Source organism: Hyperoodon ampullatus, assembly GCF_949752795.1.
Source record: "Hyperoodon ampullatus genome assembly, chromosome: 4".
Lineage (NCBI taxonomy): Eukaryota > Metazoa > Chordata > Mammalia > Artiodactyla > Ziphiidae > Hyperoodon > Hyperoodon ampullatus.
The window spans coordinates 35976841-36000891 of record NC_136917.1 but is presented as its reverse complement, the minus strand read 5'-3'; the positions used below and the strand labels follow the sequence as shown (position 1 = coordinate 36000891).

At 53.7% G+C, this 24051-nt stretch overlaps 2 protein-coding genes across 2 annotated transcripts in view; one reads left to right on the top strand and one right to left on the bottom strand.

Annotated features, from left to right (window-relative positions):
• Positions 1 to 16947, top strand: part of GATAD2A (GATA zinc finger domain containing 2A) — an 86172-nt gene extending 69225 nt beyond the window's left edge. Inside the window, exons 4-13 of the mRNA XM_079703168.1 lie at positions 3192 to 3324; positions 3427 to 3558; positions 5405 to 5494; positions 6510 to 6641; positions 6792 to 6959; positions 9003 to 9282; positions 11955 to 12253; positions 12919 to 12993; positions 13296 to 13491; positions 15974 to 16947. Coding sequence (XP_079559294.1) covers positions 3192 to 3324; positions 3427 to 3558; positions 5405 to 5494; positions 6510 to 6641; positions 6792 to 6959; positions 9003 to 9282; positions 11955 to 12253; positions 12919 to 12993; positions 13296 to 13491; positions 15974 to 16104 — 1636 coding nt within the window. The 3' untranslated portion in view covers positions 16105 to 16947. The remainder of the gene's footprint in view (positions 1 to 3191; positions 3325 to 3426; positions 3559 to 5404; positions 5495 to 6509; positions 6642 to 6791; positions 6960 to 9002; positions 9283 to 11954; positions 12254 to 12918; positions 12994 to 13295; positions 13492 to 15973) is intronic.
• A 5458-nt stretch (positions 16948 to 22405) lies between these two features.
• TSSK6 (testis specific serine kinase 6) lies at positions 22406 to 23230 on the bottom strand (the record flags this gene model as incomplete). The annotated part of the gene is made up of 1 exon (XM_079701502.1): positions 22406 to 23230. The coding sequence occupies one exon, from the start codon at positions 23228 to 23230 to the stop codon at positions 22406 to 22408; it is 825 nt and encodes a 274-aa protein (XP_079557628.1).
• Positions 23231 to 24051: the final 821 nt, after the last annotated feature.

The window sequence follows — 24051 nt, the reverse complement described above, 5'->3', positions numbered from 1 at the left end:
GGGATTTTTGTCGGTCATGTAAAATCTCTTCTGATCATAATTTTTTAAAATTTGGCTTCGCTAGGTCTCAGTTGCAGCATGTGGGACCTAGTTCCCTAACCAGGGATCGAACCTGGCCCCCCTGCATTGGGAGCGTGGAGTCTTAGCCACTGGACCACCAGCGAAGTCCCCTGATCATAATATTTTATATAAGGGTTCCCAAGATGGGCAGGATAGGCTTAATGAATTTGCCCTGAAATCATATAGCTTCTAAAGAAACTTGGTGCCCAGGCAGCTGCTCCGGATTGAGGCAGTACACCTGGCCACTACAACTGTTCCCCTGGCATGTTGGGCTAGATTTCCTCTGCTTTGTTCTCCTGGCCTAAATGGTTTTATAATTTAAAATGCATTTAAAAAAAAGAATGCCCACAATAATTTTGAGCCTTTGTCAAATGCGTGTTCTTTTCCCTGAATTAAAAGAACCTTCTGGGAAAGTAATGAGAGACTTGAAGCACCTTTGCTTTAAAATTAAACTTAGGAAAGTTTTTCATCTTGGAAACTAGTGGGGCTGGTGACCCTTCTGTGTTTGGAAGAGGTGACTCAGGTCCCTGTAACAATCGAACGGGCCGGCACCACACAGGAAATGCCTGCAGCCCCGGCAGCCCCAGGGTGAGCTGGCGCCTCCATTTCCTGACAGCACCTGAACCCTACCTCACTTCTCAAAATGAAGGCTGCGTGTCACAAACTGGTTAGAACTGGCTGTTGCCATGGTTTTCACGTTGGAAGGCACAGTTAAAGGGTCACATGACCAAAGAGGGAAATGCCTTTGTCACATGACTTTTTGGTGGCCTGATTAGCATACAGGAAGTTCACTCCCTGCTGGCTGCTGGGATGCTGAGTGATCATTGATGGGAGGTGATGTCATCTCTTGGACGAGTTATTGATTAGTCTCAGTCCAAGATGGGACCTGGGAGTGCTGTGGTCAGAGTGGCCATCTCAGGGAGCTTCAGCTTCCACATGGTCCCAGTCCCTAGCCCTGCCCTCTTCCCTCAGGCAAATTTGAGCTTTATTAGACATCTCACCTTTGGAAGGCGTGCACATCCTCATTGAGATGATAAAAAGTGATAAATCCCTGCAAGTTACCGTTGTCTTAGAGCGCTCTTGCTCAGGAAGCGCCTGTAGTTTGTAACTCCAGATGTGGTTCTGCCTGGGCTGCTCCTCTGCCCGTGTGTAGCCAGCCGCCTGGGAACCCACCTGGGCTGGGATCAGCGGCTGCACTCCTGTGCTGGAGCCTCGTGTCTGCTTAGTGCCTGTGTGCGTGTCCACAGAACCCGGAATTGGAGCCCCGAGGTCATTTTTTTTTTAATTATTTATTTTTGGCTGCATTGGGTCTTCGTTGCTGTGCGTGGGCTTTCTCTAGTTGCGGCGAGCGGGGGCTACGTTGTGGCGCATGGGCTTAGTCGCTCCACGGCATGTGGGATCTTCCTGGACCGGGGCTCGAACCCGTGTCCCCTGCATTGGCAGGCTGATTCTTAACCACTGCGCCACCAGGGAAGTCCCCCGAGGTCATCTTTAAAGTTGATCTTGGGCAGAGTTGGCAGTCAGCAGGGAGACACAGAGACTTGAAAGTGTGGTGGTTCCCAAATTGCATTGGTTTTTAGTTTGATGAGGCCCTAGTGAGACATCCCGGGTTACTTTATAGACAGCCAGCCAGTTTCTGGACTTGAGAACATGGGCTGCTAACCACAGGGGATTCTATACCTTGAAATGGAAGCCTTTTTTTGTTCACTCTCCTGGTCTCTTGTCTGGAAGACCATCCAGCAGCTGTGCTGGTTAAATCGGATCAGGGCTGGGATTGTTGAGGTGCAGCAGCCATGCTGCTCTAAGAGGTGGGATTAGGAGGGGCCTGGGGAGCACACTGCGGGTTGAGGGGCTATGGGAGTTAGGGAATGCAGTATCTGGTCCTCTGTGCCCATCCTTCCCTGAAGACACAGCTCACTCAGGGAATCGATAGGGCAGTTCACTGGGCTGTTAAAACACCAGTTCTCCATCTATAACTCTGTCCCCGCTCAGCCGGAAGGAATGGGACAACTTTGAGCTGTTACTCCCAGTTAACTTCATCGAGTTTGTTCTTTGGGTCACGGTGCCACCTAGCGGACACATTCAGTCCTTGGCTGGTTTTCCTGCTGATAGAAGAATTTGATTCCTTCGACACAAATGCTGAGGCCAGATCTCAAGGGAAAGTTTACGTTGTGCCCTCAGCAAACAGAGCTCCTTGGTTCGGGGCTAAGCACCGTCTCTGGGACCTGTTGGTCCTTATGTGTGGGGTCAGCAGTGCCAGAGCAGAAGTCCAGCATCACTAGATGTGCATATATGTCCTAGGGGACTTGGGCGGTAGGGTTGGGGTAAGAGGGCAGAGGGTAATGGGCAGAGGTGGCTGGGAACTAGTTTGTGAGCGGATCAGGTGGGTGGAAAGTACCCAGATCTGTGAGAGAAAATGTGTTCCATGTTCCAGTCGGTTTCAAAACATGCAGCCACTACTGCCACATTGCCACTGGCAGGGTGAAGAGGCCACGTGTAGCCCGGGAAGGACTATCTAGCAGGCAGCCTTGGCCACCTTGTGAGGTGGTGGCACCCCATGCTGGGGAGCTAGAATGTAGGCCGGCAACATGTGCATCAGCCCCTCTGTCTCCTGGGACGGGCGTGAGGGCTGTTAGCGAGTCTGGGTTTAGCAAAGAAAGGCTGATTTGCGTGGGGGCTGGACGCCCCATCAAGTGGCTTCCAACACAGGCAGGTAGGAGCCCCAGCAGGAGGCCCAAGATTCAGGACCCAGTGTTTTTATTCAGTACTGAGCTGCTACATGGTAGAGATAGGAGCCATGGTGTTTTTCAAAATGACTGTGTCACCTTCAGACACGTAGGCATCCTCAGTCCGGGGGACACAGAAGTGGTTACCAAGAACAGCCCCGGCTTTTGAAGGGCTCAGCTGCAAACTGGCAGATTTGAGTGCCCCGTGGTGAGTGCGGTGAGAGAAGGCAGCCTGGGTGGGCAGGTGGTGGGGAGGTCTGGTGAGGCAGCCCTGCTTGCTGCCACCTTGCTATGTCTGCGTCTGAATCCAGGCATCTGCGGGGTGTGGGGGTGGGGCTCTAGGGGACGCTGTCCAGCGCAGTCGGCACACTCTGGTAGTAACCTGCGACTGTTCCTGTTCCACAGTGACATGAAGTCCGAGAGGAGAGCCCCTTCTCCTGACGTGATCGTACTCTCTGACAACGAGCAGCCTGCGAGCCCGAGGGTGAACGGGCTGACCGAGGATGCCTTGAAGGAGACCAGCACCGAGGCCCTCATGGTGAGCCTGGCCCGCATGCTGGGGAACCATCTCGCAGTGGAGCAGCCTGTGTTCGCCGGCCCCCAGCCCTCCCCCTCAACCCTTGTTCTCTTGCCCTTGTAGAAAAGCAGTCCTGAAGAACGAGAAAGGATGATTAAGCAACTAAAAGAAGAGTTAAGATTAGAAGAAGCAAAACTCGTTTTATTGAAAAAGTTGCGGCAGAGTCAAATACAAAAGGAAACTACCACCCAGAAGGTATGTGCGCGTCTGTTCCCTCCTCAGTGGTCACTGAGAGCCGTTTAGAACCAGGGACAGAGAGGCATGGTCATTTCCTTGGCCCACTGCTGCCCCAGGAGCCAGAAAGACTGGTCATGAGGGGTCAGGTTTCCTCAGGGGCGTAGGGACAGGGTCTGAATTGGAAATTTGCAGACTCAAGTTCATGTTTTGGATTTAGCTTAGAGGATATCGGAGTACGTTTTGGTCTAGTATATTCTGGATCTGAGTATGTAAACCTCATTCCCTGTAGACTCCATTAAGGAAATGGAGAGCAGGCATCTTTGACGGTGCTGGAAGCACAGCTCTGTCTCAGACCCCTTTTCAGAAAGGCCTTCGGCCCTGTGGATGAATGTGCTGGCCAGCAGGGGCCGCTGTGGTGTTGTGGACAGATTGCTGAATGCCACAGGGTGCACCATAGCCTGGCCCCAGAGCTTCTACTCCTGTTAACCTCCCCTGATGCCTCAGGCTCCTTGTGCTGCTTCTAAATGCACCTTACCATGTAAGGCAAGGTCAAGTTTGTTTTGTCCTTTTTTGGTGTCCCATTCTGGGAAGGTTCCTGGTCGGTGACAAAACTACCCTTCCTTATATTCTAACCACTCTCTTAGTGAACCAGAAAGTAAATGCACTTCAGGCAGTACAGTGTGTAGAACATGTATCCCCTTAAGGGAGCAGGACAGGGGGACGCTCACTGGTCTGACTTGGGGATTTGCTTGAGCCCCCACCCCCACCTGGTAAACAAGTGGACCAAGCCTGGCGTCTGTTAATATTCTGATGGACAGAGCCTGCTCATTACTTGTATCCTTGTTGATTGCTTAAGAATTGATGATGTGAACCAAGTCTGTCAGTGTCCCTTCTCTGGTGGAATATGTGACTTTAAGAAGTGCCTGGGGACTTCCCCAGTGGTCCAGTGGTGAAGAATCCTCCTTGCAAAGCAGGGGATGTGGGTTTGATCCCTGGTCAGGGAACTAAGATCCCATATGCAGCGGGACAACTAGGCCTGTGCACCACAACTACTGAGCTCGCGTGCCTCAGCGCTGCGTGCTGCAAACTACAGAGCCCACGCGCTCTGGACCCCGTGTGCCACAACTAGAGAAGAGAAAACCTACACGCAACAACTAGAGAGAAGCCCCCGGGCCGCAATGAAAGATCCCGCATGCCTCAACGAAGATCCTGCGTGCCACAGCTAAGACCCAGTGCAGCCAAAAATAAATAAATAAATAAATCTTTTTTGAAAAAAGAATTTAAAAAGTGCCTGGACCCAACATTTTCTCACCAGAGTTGGGATTAACCTGTCTAAGCCTGGGGTCCTTCACCTCAGCCTCCACCACCAGCCTTTTTTGTCCCCTGAAGGGCAGAGATGGCACCTGAACCACAGTGATACCAAGCACCCCTGGGGTGGGGGGGTAAAGGGTGCTGGAAAATCTGTCCTTTGTTTATTTATTTCTATTTATTTATTTATCTATCTATCTACCTACCTATCTATCTGGTTGTGCTGGGTCTTAGTTGCGGCACGCGGGATCTTCATTGTGGCATGTGGGCTCTTAGGTGCGGCATGCGGGATCTTGTTCCCTGACCAGGGATCGAACCTGGGCCCACTGCATTGGGAGCCTGGAGTCTTAACCACTGGACCACCAGGGAAATCCCCTTTATCTGTTTCAAACATGTCAATTCCTGCTGCAAGGAACGTGGCAGGCGGGAAGCAGAATCTTTGAGAGCCTGATGCTTTTTGAAGAGGAAGAAAAGCAGTGCTCTTCTGTCAGAATCACGTGTGGGAGGAGCAGGGCTGGTGGCCCTCTCATCTCCTGCATGTCCTGCTCTCTTGCAGCCCGCAGGCTCCACTGGGAGCTCTGTGACCACCCCTCCCCCGCTTGTACGGGGCACCCAGAACATTCCTTCCGGCAAGCCATCACTTCAGGTCAGTGTTTCCTCTGCATCATGCTCCTGAGCAGCCCTGATCCAGTTTCTGCAAAAGCCCTCTCGTTCCTTCTGATTAGAGGCCTTCTAGTGGGAGCCCAAAAAATAAAACATGCTTGTGTTCCCATACCCAACCCAGGCCCCTGTTGACATCATAAATAAATCACACAGACTCTCGGAGGGCCCCTCCCATGACCACCCCTAGAGAGACTGGAGAGAGGACCAAGGTCCTAGGCAGACTGGGCTCCCTTCTGCCTGACTCTCTGAGGGCAGTTGGGGGGCCCAGCGGGGCCTTGTCCCAGCCCGGCTCACAGCCTCCTCTGCCCACAGGGTGAGATGGGCAGATCTCCCACTTCCAGCCATAGGACAGAGGTCAGGCCAGGGGCCTACCTCCCCTCAAACAGGCCTGAGCCCCCAGCTCAGACCAGCAGGCGGGTGGTACTGGTCCCAGTTAGCTGGACTCTTGCTGTGGTGGGGCCCGAGTCCTGAGTAAGCCTGAGTGAGCCCAGGTTGGCGTGACTCTTGTCAGAGTCTGTTCCTGGTTCTTTTGTGTTTTGAATAAATAGGCATTTTAGCTTTTATTTTCTCTGCCACCACCCTTTTTTCTGACATTTTAATTTTTCTTTTAATCTTTTTTTTTTAAACATCTTTATTGGAGTATAATTGCTTTACAATGCTGTGTTACTTCCTGCTGTATAACAGAGTGAATCAGCTATATGTATACATATATCCCCATATCCCTTCCCTCTTGTGTCTCCCTCCCACCCTCCCTATCCCACCCCTCTAGGTGGTCACAGAGCCCCGAGCTGATCTCCCTGTGCGGCCGCTTCCCACTAGCTATCTATTTTACATTTGGTAGTGCATATATGTCCATGCCACTCTCTCACTTTGTCCCAGCTTGCCCTTCCTCCTCCCCCACAACCTTTTTTTGGGTAATGATTATGTGCTTTTACAAAAACAGCAAACCTGTTTGTTTAAGAAGTCATGTAAGATCTGAGGGTTGGTGTTGTTGACAGACCTCTTCAACTCGGATGCCTGGCAGTGTCATCCCACCACCCCTGGTCCGTGGCGGGCAGCAGACGTCCTCGAAGTTAGGGCCACAGGCGAGCTCACAGGTCGTCATGCCCCCACTCGTCAGGGGGGCCCAGGTGAGCAGAGCGAGGGCTTAAGGGAAGCCCCAGGCAGCCCTCCACCTCTCGAGAATGAGCCTTCCTAGTTCTCAGGTTGGGGGCTCTTTCCCTGTGGCGCCCTCCGTCGTCCCTCTCGTTGACTTGTCTCCCCCCACCACACCCTGACAGCAGATCCACAGCGTCAGACAACATTCCAGCACGGGGCCACCACCGCTCCTCCTGGCTCCCCGGGCATCTGTGCCCAGTGTGCAAATTCAGGGACAGAGGATCATCCAGCAGGGCCTCATCCGCGTCACCAACGTCCCCAACACTAGTCTGCTCGTCAACATCCCACAGGTGAGGGTCATATGTGTGCCCCGCAGCTGCCCCTCTGATGGCCCACAGTCCTGGGACCCAGTCATGTCTCCAGGGTGGCTTGGCGTGACTTGCCTGCTTCCTTGGAGCCAGGTGAGGTCTTGGATAATCCAGCCCCACAGACAGTGGTACTGTAGCTCCTTGGAGCTAGTTGGTGCATGAAAGTCGTGGGCAGAAGTCTTATGTTGCCAACTGCCATCTAGCAGAGGTGGATAGCTGCCGAGAGTGGGAGGGGTGGAGATCTGAGCCGACAATACAGGAAGGCTCAGGGTGGGGCACCAGAGCGCTCCGCACCCTCCCCCTCTATATGCACAAATGTGTGGAGAATGTCTGCAAATGTCCTTTCAGCACCAGGGCATCTATTCTTAGCCATGCATCCCTTCACCTCCGTACAGAGCCTCTGAAATGGGGAGGGTTTGTCGCCACCCAACAGAGTGGGGAAGATGGGACCAGGGGCGGGCAGGCTGAAGCATGATCCTCATTGACAGATGAAATTACTGGGTTTGCAAGGGCTTTTGTTGATATGCAAGTTAGCTTCTCTTCCTCCTTTGGCATGGTGCATCCTTGCCCGCCTTTCTCAGATAAGATCATGGCTAGCAGGGCTCTGGGCAGCGTCCCTGCCTCTTCTAAAGTCAGGTTCAAGTACAGTCTTGCCACCCAAATGGGGACGTCCTGGGCAGGCAGTTTCATCCACACCATAAACTCGGATCAAATTACTACCGTGTGCCATACCCCGTTCTCGTGCCATGAGGATGGGAACCAGGCAGGCAGTGGTGGATGGATCCTGTGGCTGTGCTCCCTGTGGGGCCAGGGGAGCCTGCAAAAGGGACAGGGAGGAGCTGGCTGGTCAGAGGCTGGAGTGGACAGGCTAAGGTGCTGTGATGGCATCCTCTGTGGTGGGGAGTTTTGCTCCGCTGTGGAGACCCCATGAGTGGGGTCTGGACAACCGTCCTGGGCTCCCTGAGCCCCATGATGTGTTACATACAAGTTGTCAGGTGTGTGCATTTTCCTGGAGATGGTGTACACAGCTTTCCTTCTATTTCCAGAAGTGTCTTCAGTGCCACAAAGCTAAGGGCACTGGCATGGTCAGCTCCAAGTTTGGGGGAGAGCATTTGATAATGTTGGGCGACAGGTGGTCTGGAGCAAGGAGATGGTGGAGGGTCAGCCACTGGGGTCCAGAAGGTGATGAATAATGCAGGAGCAGTGAGGATCAGGAAAGGTGAAGTGCAGGGGCACACAGGATGCCCATGAGGGAAATGCCATTGATGCCACAGTGAGCCACCTTTGCAACCTTTTCAGGAAGGAGGCCACCCAGACCTGTGCTGGGAGGAGAGCCAGGCCATAGTGACAGGACAGTTGCCATGCTGCCCGGGTGGGGGACGGTTGCCAAGGGGCTACCCACTGTCATGGTGATGGCTTCATGGGTGTCCTCAGGTGGCAAAGTGTAGCAAGTTACAGGTTTTAAAGTTAATTGGATATCAGCTAAACCTCAACAAGTGTATTTATAAGATTGGTCATCTCATAGAGCAGTTAGTTCAATGCCGCTTTTCCTGTTGCCTGTTGATGTCAGGCAGCTCTGAGTTACTTTTTACTTAAAAAAATTTTTTTTATTTTTGGCTGCATTGGGTCTTCATTGCTGCGCGCGGGCTTTCTCTAGTTGCAGCGAGCGGGGGCTTCTCATTGTGGTGGCTTCTTTTGCGCAGCACGGGCTCTAGGTGCGCGGGCTTCAGTAGTTGTGGCTCACGGGCTCAGTTGCTCCGCAGCATGTGGGATCTTCCCGGACCAGGGCTCAAAGCCGTGTCCTCTGCATTGGCAGGCGGATTCGTAACCACTGCGCCACCAGGGAAGTCCTGAGTTACTTTTATAAGGATTTGTTAGTATAGCTAATGGTGCTGATGACCTGGAGCTACTTTTATAAGGACTTAGTGTAGCTAATGGTGCCGACCTGGGCTGTGGGTGCCGTGGTTGGGCTCTCCTCAGGGTGGGCGCCTCAAGCACCCTGACCAGGTCACTGTCTCCCAAAAGCCCTCCCCAGCATCGCTGAAAGGAACGACAGCCACTTCTGCTCAGGCCAACTCCACCCCCACCAGCGTGGCCTCCGTGGTCACCTCTGCTGATTCTCCAGCCAGTCGGCAGGCAGCCGCCAAGCTTGCACTGCGCAAACAGCTGGAGAAGACGCTGCTTGAAATCCCCCCACCCAAGCCCCCCGCCCCTGAGATGAGCTTCCTACCCAGCGCTGCCAACAACGAATTCATCTACCTGGTCGGCCTGGAGGAGGTGGTGCAGAACCTGCTGGAGACGCAAGGTGAGGAGGCCCTGGGCCTGGGGCCGTTTTTATCTCTTGCTGCTGAAGTTTCCATCATGCAAGTTGTTTTCCATGCATAGCACATGTTGGCATGTCTGCTGTGTACCCACAGCTGTGGGGCGCATTGTGGATGACATCTTGTTATTAGTTATTTGCTTGCTGTGAGGTTTAGATAATTTATTTCTTTTTTAAAATTAATTTTTATTGGAGTATAGTTGATTTACAGTGTTGTGTTCGTTTCAGGAGTATAACAAAGTGAATCAGTTATACATATGCATATATCCACTCTTTTTTAGATTCTTTTCCCATATAGGTCATTACAGAATATTGAGTAGAGTTCTCTGTGCTATACAGTAGGTCCTTGTCAGTTATCTGTTTTATGTATAGTAGTGTTTACATGTCAGTCCCAATCTCCTGATTTCTCCCTCCCGCCCTAGATAATTTCTTAAACGTACCATAGGCACCTTCTTTCTGATGGGGCCACTTCTGAGAGCTGGGCAAAGGTGGAACTTTGCAGAGCCTTGAGTGCTCTTAGTCCCCAAAGTGGGAAAGGGACACCTATGCCCGGGCCAGGATCATTTTATTACCCTCCTTAGAAGTAGTTTGGAAAGCACACCTGCATGTTAGGAGGTTTTAGGAATAAAAGAGTATATATAGGGTAGTGAGCAAAAACGGTACTGAAAGGTGGGAGGTCAGGTTGGCCCTTTGGGAGCCTCCAGCAGATGCTGAACTGACGACTTTCTGCCCTTAGATTGAGCTCGTGGTGGCATTTATTAGGCAGCCAGCCTGAATCCCCGCCCCACGTGATCTCGTCAGATGCTCAGAGCTGAGGAGGGGGCAGAGCTGTAACCTTTCCAGGGCAGGGGATGGCCAGGTGGACTCTACCTGAGGGACTGTGGGGTACTAGAGCCAGGCCCAGTGGGGAGAGATGTGGGCTCTGACACAGCCTGGATGTGTCTGGATCCCTTCGATGACTCCTTTATGATGAGGTTAAGTTGGCAGAAAAGCTGCTATAAGGCCAGTGCAGTGCGGCAGGCAGGAGGCCTGAGTCAGGAGGCGATGCCTGCCCGTCCTACGCTTGCCTGTGCTGGGCACCCGCTCTCCCAGACCAGTCTGTCTCCGCTTGTTCTCATCAGGGGTCTGTCTCCCTCTCCTGTTGTCAAAAAACAGGACCTAACTGTGGGAGGAAGCTCTGAGTCCTGCTTGAGGTGTCTTTTGACACTTCGCAGAGCCACAGGTGGACACTGAGTGCAGCCCTGCACTGGTGTGTCTGTTCTGGTACTGGTCATGCAGGCCGCAGCTGCCTGGGAAGCAGGTACCCCATCCTCTGGGGTTGGATGTGTGGAAGCAGAAGTGCCCTTGTTACCAGAGCCTGTTAGCTGTAGGCTGGGGGCTGGAGCTGGGGGCCCAGTGTAGACCCCTGAGCCTTGGGCAGCTTGGGCAGGCAACATCCCATCTGCTCCATGGAGTGACAGGTCTCCCCGCTAGAGTCAGATCCTGCACAGCCCCTCAGCAGTTAGGGGCAGCTCGGCCAGGCCCAAGGCGGGATGGGGAGGCTAAGGGTCTCTCGGCATCATGGTCCATTATGCCAAGAGGCAATTAAACTCAGGAGTGCTGGACACAGAAAAGATAGGAACAGAGTGCAAAAGGTACCCCTTACTGCACATTGGATGGCAAACATATATACATTGAAGAAAGTATCGAGGGCTTACCTGGTGGCGCAGTGGTTGAGAGTCCTCCTGCCGATGCAGGGGACACATGTTCGTGCCCCGGTCCAGGAAGATCCCATATGCTGCAGAGCGGCTGGGCCCGTGAGCCATGGCCACTGAGCCTACGCGTCCGGAGCCTGTGCTCCGCAATGGGAGAGGCCACAGCAGTGAGAGGCCCGCGTACCACAAAAAAAAAAAAAAAAAAAAGAAGAAGTATCGACCCCACACCTCAACAGGTGCTTTTTGTGGCTTCCCCAGTCACCCCTCCTGTAGCTGATCAAGGAGCCACCGAGTTCCCATTTCCCAGGGCAGCCGGGTATGTGTCCTGGCTCTGCCACTGACCAGCTGTGCACAGGTCACTTCAGCTCCTTGGCCTCAGTTTCTTCCTCAGGACAATGGGGTGGGGGGTGCCCCTCAGAAGTTTGTTGTGAGAATTGGACATCCTGATACCCACAAGGCACCAGGCACAGTGCCTGTCAGCATAAGCACTCGCCTAGATGACTAGTCCTCCGTTAACTCACCCACTAGCAAGGGTGCCAGTCACCACAAGGTGGGGCCTTGAGTGGTCACCATCTCCTCTCCACTGGTGACGCAGTACGGGAGGGTTGGAAATGTCTGCACTGTGGGTAGGAAAGATGACTGGGAGAAGCCAAGCTGACAGCACTGATGTCTTTGAGAGCTGGTATCAAGGGTGCCTGACTCACAGTGTTTTCTAAAGTGCTTCAACTTTGCTTCTGCCAGCAAAGCCTCCCGAGGCTGGCCCAGTGCCCGCACACAGTTGGCACCCAATATGTGTTTGCCTAACGAACACTGAGGCTTTGGTGTCCTGATGCCAGTTGGGCCACATGGCCCAGGGTGCTGCCCCTGCTCTGCCCTCATCCATATCCCACCTGGGGGTAGTCCGGGCTCCTACTGTGGTGTTCCTGTTCCTCTGACATGCAGCACATCCATCTATCCCTGCAGCGGGCAGAATGTCAGCCACCGTTGTGCTGTCCCGGGAGCCCTACATGTGTGCACAGTGCAAGACGGACTTCACGTGCCGCTGGCGGGAGGAGAAGGGCGGCGCCATCATGTGCGAGAACTGCATGGCATCCAACCAGAAGAAGGCACTCAAGGTGGAGCATACGAGCCGCCTGAAGGCAGCCTTTGTGAAGGCGCTACAGCAGGAGCAGGAGATTGAGCAGCGCCTCCTACAGCAGGGCGCCGCCCCCGCGCAGGCCAAGGCCGAGCCTGCTGCCCCCCCACACCCTGCGCTGAAGCAGGTGAGAGTCCTGGTATGGGAGCCAGAGCTGTGGCCTGGGAGCATGGGCTGGGTGGCCTCGCCTTCCAGGAGAGGGGCCTTGTTGCCTTGGCAGGGAGTTGTCGCTAGCAGGCAGGATGTTCAGACATTCTCTCCCACACTCGGCGATCATCTGCCTGGTTGTTAACTGTGCGTCTAAATTGCATTTAATGGTGGTGTTTGGTGGTGAAAATACTAATTTGCAGTTTCTTTAGATTTTGTAGCTTTCACTTGCAGTGTGCCGGCTGACAAGCACTTCTTGTTTAAAAGGACTTTTCTGAAAGCCACATTGAGATACAAAAGGGGCGTTTGGAAGAAATGTTCTAGCTAAATTAAGGAGAGAAGCAAGTTTGAAATCAAGTTTTTTTGGCTGCTTTTTTTTTTTTAATGCTTTGCTTTCCCACCCCCTATAGACCCCAAGCTTCCTGTTGGCAATTTTTTGTGTCCTTGGAAGTCATTTGTAATTCACTAATAAACACATCTTCTCAAGATCCCTATGTAGTGGGTGGCTGTGCTGCCCTCAGGAAATGCCTATCCTGTGGGGACTGGGCCTCAAGCGGCCATAGCTGCTGCCCTCTGGTCACTCTAGGTCACCCTTGGCCAGACTCTGGACAGTGCTGACCTCGATTTCAACCCCCGTTTGTGTAGGTCATAAAACCCCGGCGTAAGTTGGCGTTCCGCTCAGGAGAGGCCCGCGACTGGAGTAACGGGGCTGTGCTACAGGTCAGAACTGCGGTGCCGGGAGCCCCCTGCACCGAACCACCAACCAGCCCTCACATCCCAGACCGTGACCACGTCAGTCGCCGACTGTCACACTGCCTGTGTCTGTCTGTGTGTGTCTCTCTCTCTTTCCCTTCCTCCTACCCTCCCGCCTCAGTGTAACTTACTAGTCTCCTGATTTTGGACTTCAGGGATCCCGTGTGGGTGGGAAGAGGTCAGCCAGAGCACGGAGCGGCTGCGCTGAGCATCTTGCCCTCTGTTGCCCCCTTCCCCACACAAGCTGTTGCACCCTCTCTCCACTGTAGGCCTCCAGCCAGCTGTCCCGGGGCTCGGCCACAGCGCCCCGAGGCATCCTGCACACGTTCAGCCAGTCACCCAAACTGCAGAATGCAGCCTCGGCCACAGCCCTCGTTAGCAGGACCGGCAGACATTCCGAGAGAGCCGTGAGCGCTGGCAAGGGCAACGCCACCTCCAACTGGAAGAAGGCGCCCCTGAGCACAGGTGGGCAGACCCCGTGGGACTCGGAGTAGGGACCCCGCTGGGCTTGGGTCCATCCCTTCCTTATTTTTAACAAAGACGTGCACACGCACAGGTAATGGCACAAAAGGACCCTGAACCTGCAGACCTGCTACCTCGGACTCTTCAGCTTCATCTCTTCTGTTCACTAAATAGGATGCCCTGAACAAGTGGTAGCCCTGGATAAATACTAATCACCCTTGCTGTCTCCACCCTCTATACCCGAACTCTCAGCTCTTGACCCAAAGTGGGGGACAGAACCCGTTCGGGCAGTGCCCCCCACCCCCGCGCCGTCAGTGGACCCTGTGAGCAAAGAAGCTCATTTTGCCAACTCACCCCCTCTCCCTTCCTGCCATAGAGAATGTCTGATTCTGCTGTTACAGTGTATTGGTACCTTTCGCGGCGCACTGATTTCATTTCTCACTCACCCAGTGTCCTTCATTCCCTGCTCTCTGGGCACCCTCTTCCCACCCGCTCTGGCTTAGACAGGTCAGATGGTACAAAGTGCAAAACAGAATGAGAAAGCAGGCAGGAGGAGGGGGACCCTTGGGCGGGGGCTGAGATTTCAACTGAGGTAGGCAACAGAGGCCTCTGAGGAGACAGCATTTGAGGAACAACCGGGGGAGGTGGAGACCCTCAGGTGGTCGTTCCCCAGTCTGCCACAGCCCCACCTTCCCTGGGTTTTCCTTGGGTCATCCCCCATACCATTTGTCCTGTTTTTTATTATATGTGCTGGCCTTAGGATGAAAGTTAAATATGTCTTGTGTCTGTCAGTAATTGGACAGTGAAATGTAAGCACAAAGAGCTGAGAGGAGGAGATGGGTGAGAGGTCTCACTGGACCAAGTGTCCCATCTCCCTCCTCACCCCCACCCTGGGGTTGCTCTAGGAAGAAGAGGCGCCGTCATGAGATCCATCTCACTAGTCAGAACTGGGAAGTCTGGATTGTTGGTGGAAACAAAACACAGAAGCCGGCTGTGCATGCAGCTGACCATGAGTTATAAACATGCCCAAATGTCAGAGCCTTCTAGAGGAGAGTGAGCTCAGGGGAGTTGATCCAACTGCAGAAGACTCTGGCCCTCCTGGAGAGCAGAGAGCATTTGTAAACAAACCGGAGATACTTTTGTTCAGCATGTTTAAGATTACAGCTAAAACTCATAGACTGGTCAGAAGTTCCTTTTCTGGGAAATTTGAAAGTACATGAGATAAGTGGGAAAAGTCAAATATGAGAGTACGCATGTATGCAGAGTTATAGTACCATGTAAAAACTTCGTATTAAGGGTAACGTTCGAAAGAGAATATGAAGGAATAAATAGTTGCTGTGTTCAACAGTTTGTGGGATTAGACATGAAAGTGTCATGGCTTAAGAGCAGCGTTTCTCAGAAGAGTTCTGCTTGGACTCCTGGTTGCACTGGGTTTCTGGATGGTGGCTTTCTGGGCAGGACCTAGCAGCAGGTTTCTGGAGTGCTGGCCTTGGATGCGCAGGGAGGGTTCTGTGGTGCATTTGACTTTGGAACATTTATTCCACAAAGTATATTAACCCACCAAAAATACTTCTGGGTAACACAGCGACTCTGGTCCCTGCTGCAGCTGAGACTCCAGGGCAGTCCTTTCCCGCAGGCCAGCCCAAAAACTAAGTGTGCCGGTTGGAGGCTGGTGGGGCGGTGGGGGGCAGGGTGGGTGTGGGTGTGTGATACTTGGGGAATTCCCTGGCGGTCCAATGGTTAGGACTCAGCACTTTCACTGCTGGGGCCTGGGTTCGGGGCCTGGGTTCAGTCCCTGGTCGGGGAACTAAGATCCTGCAAGCCATGCAGCACAGTGCCTGCCCCCCCCCCCCCCAAAAAAAGTGATACTTGTTCATTGTGGAAATTTGGAGAATACAAAAAGAGAAGATAATGGCAGTGGCCATTGTCAACCCCAGGAGAACAAATGCTGCACTTTGGGACTTTCTCCTCCCCACCCCCGCTCCACCTCTTCACTCACATGTCACACGTGTGTAAATGCCAGCACATATATAATAAAAAACAGGAAGTGCCTTACAGAGGGATCATGCTGTATTTAGCATTCTGTGTCCCTCTTAATATTTTAATGAGAGAATGTTACCATATCATTAAAAACTTTGAGGACAGGATCAGTTGTAATGACTGCATAGTACTGCATCATACTGGATTCCTCAGTTGCACAGTTCAGTCATTTGCGGTTTTTCAGTGTTCTCTATAGTACTGTAGTAAATAACTCAGTTTTCATAGTTCTGGTAGATGACAGAATCTCTGATTATTGCCCCATGTGTAAGGTTACCATGGCAGAGACTAGGAACATTGTAAAAGCGATTGAGTTATTAAATTCTCTTCAGCTTCAAGGCTGGTATTTGAACCACCTTTGCTCAGTGGGCCCAGCTGAGGCTGGGGTCCTCCCAGGAGCCTCCCCCTGACTGGGGCTGTTGTGGCCTGTTGTTCTGTTCTGTTGCAGGCGGGGCCCTTGCATTTGTCAGCCCGAGCTTGACGGTGCACAAGACCTCCTCAGCTGTGGACCGCCAGCGGGAGTACCTCCTGGACATGATCCCGCCACGCTCCATCCCCCAGTCGGCCACATGGAAATAGTGCGAGCCGGGCCCAGTGGAGAACAGGCTCCCTCCTCCCTCCCGCCTGGCCCCATCACCCTCCACTCGGGAAGACACCCTGCTCCCCGAGAGGGCGAGTAAGCGCCGGCTGCGCTGCGGAAGTGAGAGTTCCGATCTTGGCTGCAAAGTCTCATCGACGTGGGGGGACCACTTCACAGGTGGACCAGGATTATTACTGGGGACCTTTCCCATGGGCTTTCTTCCTTTCTTTGCCTTTAGTTTGCCCAACACCAGCAGAAAAGCGGACCTTGGGGGCTGGTTCTGCTCCTCGCCCTCTCCTTCGGCCCTCTGAAGGGAACATGGACGGCTCACCCTAGACACTGTGACACGCTCGGGCGATGGCGCCCGGGGCTTCTGAAGTTGAGCGGAGCATTCTGTTTTGTTTTTGCTTTTCCCTCTGTCTTAGCCTCCTAATCTTTGACTGCCTTCCTTCATGGCAATCTCTAGGTTGACAGATTTTTTTTAATCACCTCACAATGATGGAGTTTAATGTAAACCGTGCAGACCCAGGGTTCCCTGCCAAGCACGGCCCCCATGCCCTGGAGGGTGGGCCTCTAACCACCCAGCCCCTGCTCCAGCAGAAGGCCTCTGCTGCTGCTCGTCCCGGAGACCCCCGACCTTCCACACTTAAGCAGAAGAACAAACTGCAACCCAGACCCAGCCAGAGAGCCCGGGATCCTGGAAGCTGAGAACCATCAACAGAGTAGGGAGGAGAGAATCGGCAGCAACATCCAGAGCCTGAGCAGGAAGTTGGAGGGGCTGGCTGTTGTGTTTTTTTGTTGTGGTGGTTTATTTTATTAAATTCTTTCCTTTTCTTTTCCTACTTACTTTGATGGACAACATCCTAAGCCCTGGCCTGTGCTTCTGTCAGGTGTATCTGGGTGGGGAGGCGCCCCTGCACCCTCCCAGACTTCAGCGTTCATGTTTGGGTCTAGTTTAGAACCTTCCCTTAAAACAGGGCCATGCTGCCAGGGTTTGCCTTGAGACTTTTTTTTTTTTTAACCCCCCTAGAGTCTACAGAAATGTCTTACAAAGGATCAGGTCTGCTTTTAGTTGTGTTGTGTTTTGGTTTCTCCCACTCCTTAAAAATTGGTCCATGAGGAAAGGCAGAAGCTTGTGTGTGTGCTGCACATGGGCCAGCTCTGTGCAGGTGTGAGGGTGTCGTGTACATGCACACGCGTGTGTAGATGGGGTATGCTGCTCCTCACTTCAGCCCCAGCCCTGGTTTTCCTATCCATGCAGTTAGGGACTTAATTTAAAATCCTTATTTTGTAGGGCCACCTTCTTCAGATACACTGCTGCAACATTCTAATAAAGGCTCATTTAACCGCCGCCGCCCACCCGCCCCCCATATTGTGTGACTATCAGTGTTTAGAGGACATTTTTGATATGCCGTAGAATTAGTTTTCCAAAGCGTTCTAATTTTTTGTTGTGTAAAATCCTAAATTTCTCATTGATTTTTGTTTTGAGTACATAATGTAGATGGGCTGAAGGAGGGGAGGGCAGGAGAAGGGTGGCTTTCATTCCAAGATCCAGGGATTTGGGGGAAAGGGGAAATTGACCTTCAGGAGGGGTGGGGGAGCGGGGAAGGGTGTGTTTTTACACCAAAAAAATCAAGAGTATGCAAGCATTTCTATTCCTCTCATTTTTCTGTGTGCCTGGCAAATAAATACCTGTCTTATACTACTCTGAGCTGTTAGCTCTCTCTGTTCAATGACATGGGCCAAATTTTCCAAATCCTCCAAGAAGGAGTGCCCGCTGGCCTCCCCTGCACACTGACCTCAGTCCTATGCAGCAACTCAGGCGTCTGGGCCAAGGTCACCTCTGCACTGGGGGTGCACCATGGCTGACTGGGTCTGTGACTCCAGGGCTCAAACTGAGCCACTTGCATTGGCCCCGAACCCCGTCCCCATCAGAACCTCACTCTCCACTATGCTCAGGAACCACCTCTCCTCACCTCACCTGGCCAGACTTCTCCAGGCTGTTGAATAGGCCTCGTGAGTACAGTACAAATTGACCGCCACAGGCGGAGGACGGGATGGCCGGGCCCTGACCCTGTCTCTGCCTCCTGCAGCCCAGCATTTGCAGGAACATTCCCATAGTAGGACATACTGTGACATAAATGTAGCTTTTTAAAAGGGGGTCAAGAACGTGAGATGCCTTAATCTTTTATTCATTTCTACTGTCTCAAAACTTCTATCTCTCCCCTTTTTTCCTTTAATTTCCCCTTTGCAGTGTAACTTCTATAAGCCTCAAGTGCATGGTTCTGTGATGAAATTTATAATGTTGCAAGAAAAGGCATTAAATACCTCTCTGAATACGGGAAGGATATTAACATTAAGGGTATTCTCCCAGCCCCAACGCCCACGCCTCAAAATTCGCTACAGTTCTGGGAGTTTGTAGGTTGAGAGGATCTGGTTCCCAGGAGAACCAGAGAATGTGGGAGCCCCCAGTCCCAAGTGACAATTGTAAGTGCCCGGGAATCTGTGACAGGAACCCCTGATGGCAACTGGAAACTATTCAAAACGTCAGCTGTTCTGTGGACTCGGGTGTGGGGTTCATTCACCAAGCTCACTTCCCCATCTGAAGTGGCTGCCTGTGTGGGCCCGAGTGTGCACGTGGATGCTCGCACAGATAACTGTGCGTCCACTTGGAGCTGCCCACGGCTCTGGCAATCCTGACCATGTCATGGGGACTCCAGTCCTCAGTGTCCCATGTGTACTGTTGGGACCCACACCTTTGACAAGGTCAACGGTGGCCTTTCCCCAGGAGGCGGGGAGTGGGGGCGGGGGGGCGGGGCGCGGCTCTGGTCCTGTCTGTACTATAAGATCTTCAGGAAGCAAAAGCTCACTCCAGTGCAGAGGGAATGAGAGGCGACAGTACACCCCTGCTGCATCCTGTGGCTCCTGTGTCCCACAAATCACTCTCCTGTGGGCGGAGAGACATGGGGAGGAGTCTTCTATATAAATAATACATTATCATCACAGGGGTGTAAATAATGGGAAAGAGTCCTTGCTGCTCTGCCGTAGGGTTTTTCTTTGATGCCTAGTTATGCTGCACATGGCGTTTGCCTAAAGAACTTGGACTGAGCTTTTTTTTTTTAAAGGACAGCTAAAGTTTTATAATCCTTAACAAAGAAAAGTATAATAGTCACACTAGTGTAGGGTATTTGGGAGGTGGTTTGTTTTGGTTGGGGGGAGGAGATTGTCACTTGTATTTATTGTGACTCTAAGTCTTTGATAATAAATGTTTAAAAAAATAATCTCCCACCAAACCGGAACAGAAGTTCCAGTAAACAAAGACGCTGGAATCAATGGCTATACATTGTGTCATGAGGAAGTTTTAGAATCTGAAGGACAATAAAGAAATGGATGATGTGTTGGCTGTATTTTTTTTTTCGTCCCCTCGGCCCTGGTATCCCACGTTGTTTTTGTCGCGGCTTGGAAACTTGGGAAGGGACAGAAGGGTGACCCTTTGTTAACGGGGAAGCAGAGGAGAGGACACCTGCTTCTTGGGCTGCTTTCAGGCCTCACTTGTCATGGGTATTTAGTCTTCCCCCAACTGGGTTCTGCACCCTTGCTTCTGGGCCTCCATTTCCACCAGAACCTGGGGCTTTGTGGCCCGTTTACCCACAGCGCTGGGGGAGTGCAGTGAGAATGCAGTGGGTTTTGCCCATCGGCCTGGCTCCTAGCCGTCACCAGCCTCCATCCCAGAGTGGTGGGCTTTTCTGGATTGGCACGGCATTGGGTGTCTGCTGCAGGACATGATGTTGCAGGTGTAGATTCTAAGCACAGAGGGTGGGAGCCACCCGGCTGGCTCCGAAATGAACAATTTCTGGTGAAAATTGTTTGTTTTCAGAGGTTGACACACTTTCAAAATTTTATTCACAAAAATGAGACTTGTAAGCACTTTGGTGAATTCCAATGTGCTGTAAACGTCACCCTGTTTTCCTGGGTGCTTTTATTTACTTACATATTTTGCTGCTGCTTGTTATTGGGGCATCTCTGCCTCCAGCCTCCCCAGTGGCCATGACTAGCATGGGCAAGGCATAGAACTGGTACAAGACATGACTGAAATTAAACCCAACCCTGTCCTGCTCCACCCGTGACACATACTGACTGGTGCCCCACACCCCGACACTGGCTGAGAGAAGCCCACTTCCGGGGTTCCGCAGCCAGCCTTCAGGTGAGTCTTCGCTGGATTAGGCACAAGCTCCTCCGTGGACGGAGGGCAAGTCTCATGCATCTTCTCCAGCTAACAAAGGGGACACCAGCCCTGGTCCCTGAGACCTTGTCCCCTCTGAACTGAGTTGTGCGTGTGGCCGTGAAGCAGGAGGACCCCAGGCCCACTGCTTACACAGATCAATCAGTGGACAGAAAAAGGCATGTGCCATGCCCCAGGCATTGGGATCACACCTTGAGACAAGGGTGAGGAGGGAAAGAATGGGGTATCACGGGAGGTGACCTTTTTAGGCCAAGTCTTGGTGAAGGGAGGGGAAAAGTGGTGCAGGGAGTGGGAGCAGCCTGTGCAAAGCCTCGGAGGTGAGACCAAGCAAGGCAGGTTGAGGACAAAGGAGAGTAGTGTGGCTGGACCTTGGGGGCAAGGGGAAAAGGATGTGGGTTTTATTCTGAGTGAGCAAGTCATTTCCCCTTTATTAGCCTGTTTCTTCCTCTGCAAAATGAGGGGGTTGGGGCCACAGCCTATTTGAAGGGAGTGAGGGAGAGGTGGCACATAATCCCCAGGGCACCTGAGAGCCATGGAGGGTGAGGGAGCAGGGGTGGGGTATGGTCAGACCCATAAATGACCACCCTCCTCAGGTACTGTGGGGCTCTGGTGGAGGCAGGTAGGATAAGGGCCTAGGGAGGTGTTTCCCATACACCCCAAATGACAACAGCCACTGTCACCAAACCCAGTAACCTCATCACAGGCAAAATAACCCCCAATCTCCCCCAGACCCCGTGGGGTCCCTCAACAGATACCAGACACACACCTTTTACCTCTCCACCTCCTCTCCCCCTCCATTCCAGCTACAGGAGTTCCTAGCATTACTCAAACACACCAGCTCCATCTTGTCTTGGGAACACTTGGAACACTCCTTTTGCTGTTTCCAGTGTTTGATTCCTTCCCGGCTCAGCTCAAATGTCGTTCCCTTCAGTCCCTCCTTGCTCACCCCCACCTGGCATTTAGCAACAACTTACAATTATTTTATTTTCATGCCATTCTTTTATTTTACTTTTCACTTGCTCCCTTCACTGACAGCAGGGATGAATCCAAGCCATTTGGCTGAGTCCCAGAGCCTGGCACACAGCAGGTGCTCAAAAAAATGCATGAATGAACAGAGTACAGAACGAACCCTCAGACAAATGCCCCACCCTCGACTCTCCCCCGAGGCTCTTACCCTCACCAAGGAAGGGACCCTCACTAAGGAGAGCTTCCACCACCTCCCCACCCCACTTCAGACATATCTGGGTGCAAATCTTGGCGGTTCTTGGGCAAGTGATACCGGTGTGGGCATCAATTTCCTCTTTTGCAAATGCTGTTTCTGTAGGGACAGGCGACCCCCGCCCCTTGCTGTACCATCCTTAAACACCAGAAGGGTGCTGGGGTTCTTGCCCCCTAGTCCAGCACCTCCATTCCCAGGACCATTACGACGCCGGGGACGACTCCAAAGCCCCTTCGAGTCTGCCCAGATGGGAAGCCTGAAAGGTCTGGGTGCGAATCCTTCCAACTCCCTTTTCAGACCTGTAGCAAGAACCTCCACAAGCCTTTCTCTAAAATGGGGCGCCCGCGCCTGCCTTCTCCCAGGGAGCGATCCCCTCCCCCCAGCTCCGTAAAAGGGGGCCGTCGCTAGAGCCAGGTGCGAGAAGGAGCGAGTTTATTGCAAGTTCCAAGGTGGGCAGCGCCTGGAGCGGCTGGCTGTGGACAGACGCCCTCCGCGCGCGTCCGCTCGCCAGCAGCTTCTCCAAGCAGCCACTGCCCGCCGCGTAGCGGTCGCTCATTTCGCACGGGGTCAACGTTTCCCTCTCCTCTCCTCCAGCCCCTTCCCGGGGCCTTCTCTCGGGGAACCGAGGAAGCGCACGCGCCCTTCTGCTCTTGGGACCTTGGCGGAGGAGCTGAATTCCAAACGGGGACGACTGCCGCCCCCGGCGTCTAAGTGGGAAAGGGGAAAGGGAGGGTGCGCAGTGGCGCGCGACGGCTTGGCGGAACTCCGGAAGCGCGCTTCTTGCGCGTGCGCTGCGCTTGCGCAGTGCTCGGGGCGGCGGGAATGGTGGGAACCCCGGCTAATAGCCGGAGTCCCCCGAACACAGCCAGCAGTTGCGCGCTACTTGGCTCGCGGAGGGCCTGGCCGACGGGCTGAACTGCAGCAACTTGGCTATTAGGGCCTTGCAGCGCTCAGACAGCTCGAGGTCATCGGGGTAGAGAACGCCGCGCTTCTGATGCCGGGGCAGGCCGGCGATGTCGGAGTCGTCGAAGGGCATACACCCGGTGACCATGACGTAGAGCACAACACCCAGGCTCCATATGTCGTACTTCTTGGGGTCGTAGGGGATGCCGAGGAGTACCTCGGGCGACGCGTAGGCGGCCGAGCCGCAGTAGGTGGTGCTCAGGTCGGGGTAGCCATGCGCCTGACGGCCGAAGCCGAAGTCGGTGAGCTTGGCGCGGCGTTCATCAGGGCTCAGCAGCACGTTTTCGCACTTGAGGTCGCGGTGCACCAGGTGGTGGTCGTGCAGGTAGCGCACAGCACCGGCGATCTGCGCGAAGAGGTCGCGCGCCTGACCCCCGGGGATGCGCCCGTTTCGCTGCACGGCCTGCAGTAGGTCGGTGGCGGCCGCCTCCATCACGATGTACAGCTTCCCGTTGCACACCTCGATGAACTCGAAGACGTGCACGATGTGCGGGTGCCGCACGCCCCGAAGGATGGACAACTCGCGTGGCAGGAACTTGTTGACGAATTCTGGCGGCGCGCGCCGCCGGTCCACCACCTTGATGGCCACCGTGCCCTTGTATTTCTTGGACGTGGCCACTTTCACCTTGGAGTAACTGCCCTCGCCTATCGTGCGGCCCAGCTTATAGCCGAGTTCGCTCAGAAGTTTGTCGCCCGACATGGTGGCGCCTGGGGCGCGTGGGGAGCAGGAGGCGGCTGCTGTCGGTGGGCGGCTGGACTCCGATCTCGGACCTAGCCCATGGCGCTTGGCACCTGCACACCCGCACCCCCATGTGCCCACTCCCGGGCCCCCACCGCCGCGGTGCGCTTTATTGCCTAGGTAACAATTTCTGCCTTGTGAAGTGACCGCTGGCGTCACCCCGCCTCGGGGTGGGGGTGGGGCCCAGACCCCGCCCCGTAGGGCCCCCCAAGGCCCTAACTAGGGCTTTGTGACTCATAATCACTCTGAATGGTCCAGTTCCCAATGAGAGGACACTAGCAAGGAGTCCCGACCACCACCGGGAGTGGAATCCGTGCCTGGGATTGGGGCGGCTCCTCATGAGTCCGAATCTGAGAGCAGCCGTCCCCCAACTTCGGTACTCAGCCCTGACCCTGTGGAGCCCTGGGCTGCCCACAGGGCCCCCCGAGGGGGAGAAAATGGGGAAGAGACCTGGCTCCCTCGGGAGCCTGAGGTTTCTAACTGGCCTGCACATCGCCCCAGAGGGAAGGTGAATGGGTGGTCCTTTGGTGCGAGGACCCTGGCGACCGGACGGGCTGCAGGCTTTGACACCGACTGAGCCACGCCCCATGTGGGAGAAGAGAAAATAAGGACTCTACGGCCGCAGCTGGGGCGTGCAATCGATCCCGGGCCCAGCTATCCGAGCTCTCCCACGCACTGGGGTAGGTAGGTGCACCAGCGCCCTAGGTTTCGAAGCCGGGTCCGAGACCGGCGCGGCAGCTTCCGCCACACTCATCATGGCGTTGGTCGCCTTTGCGTAACTT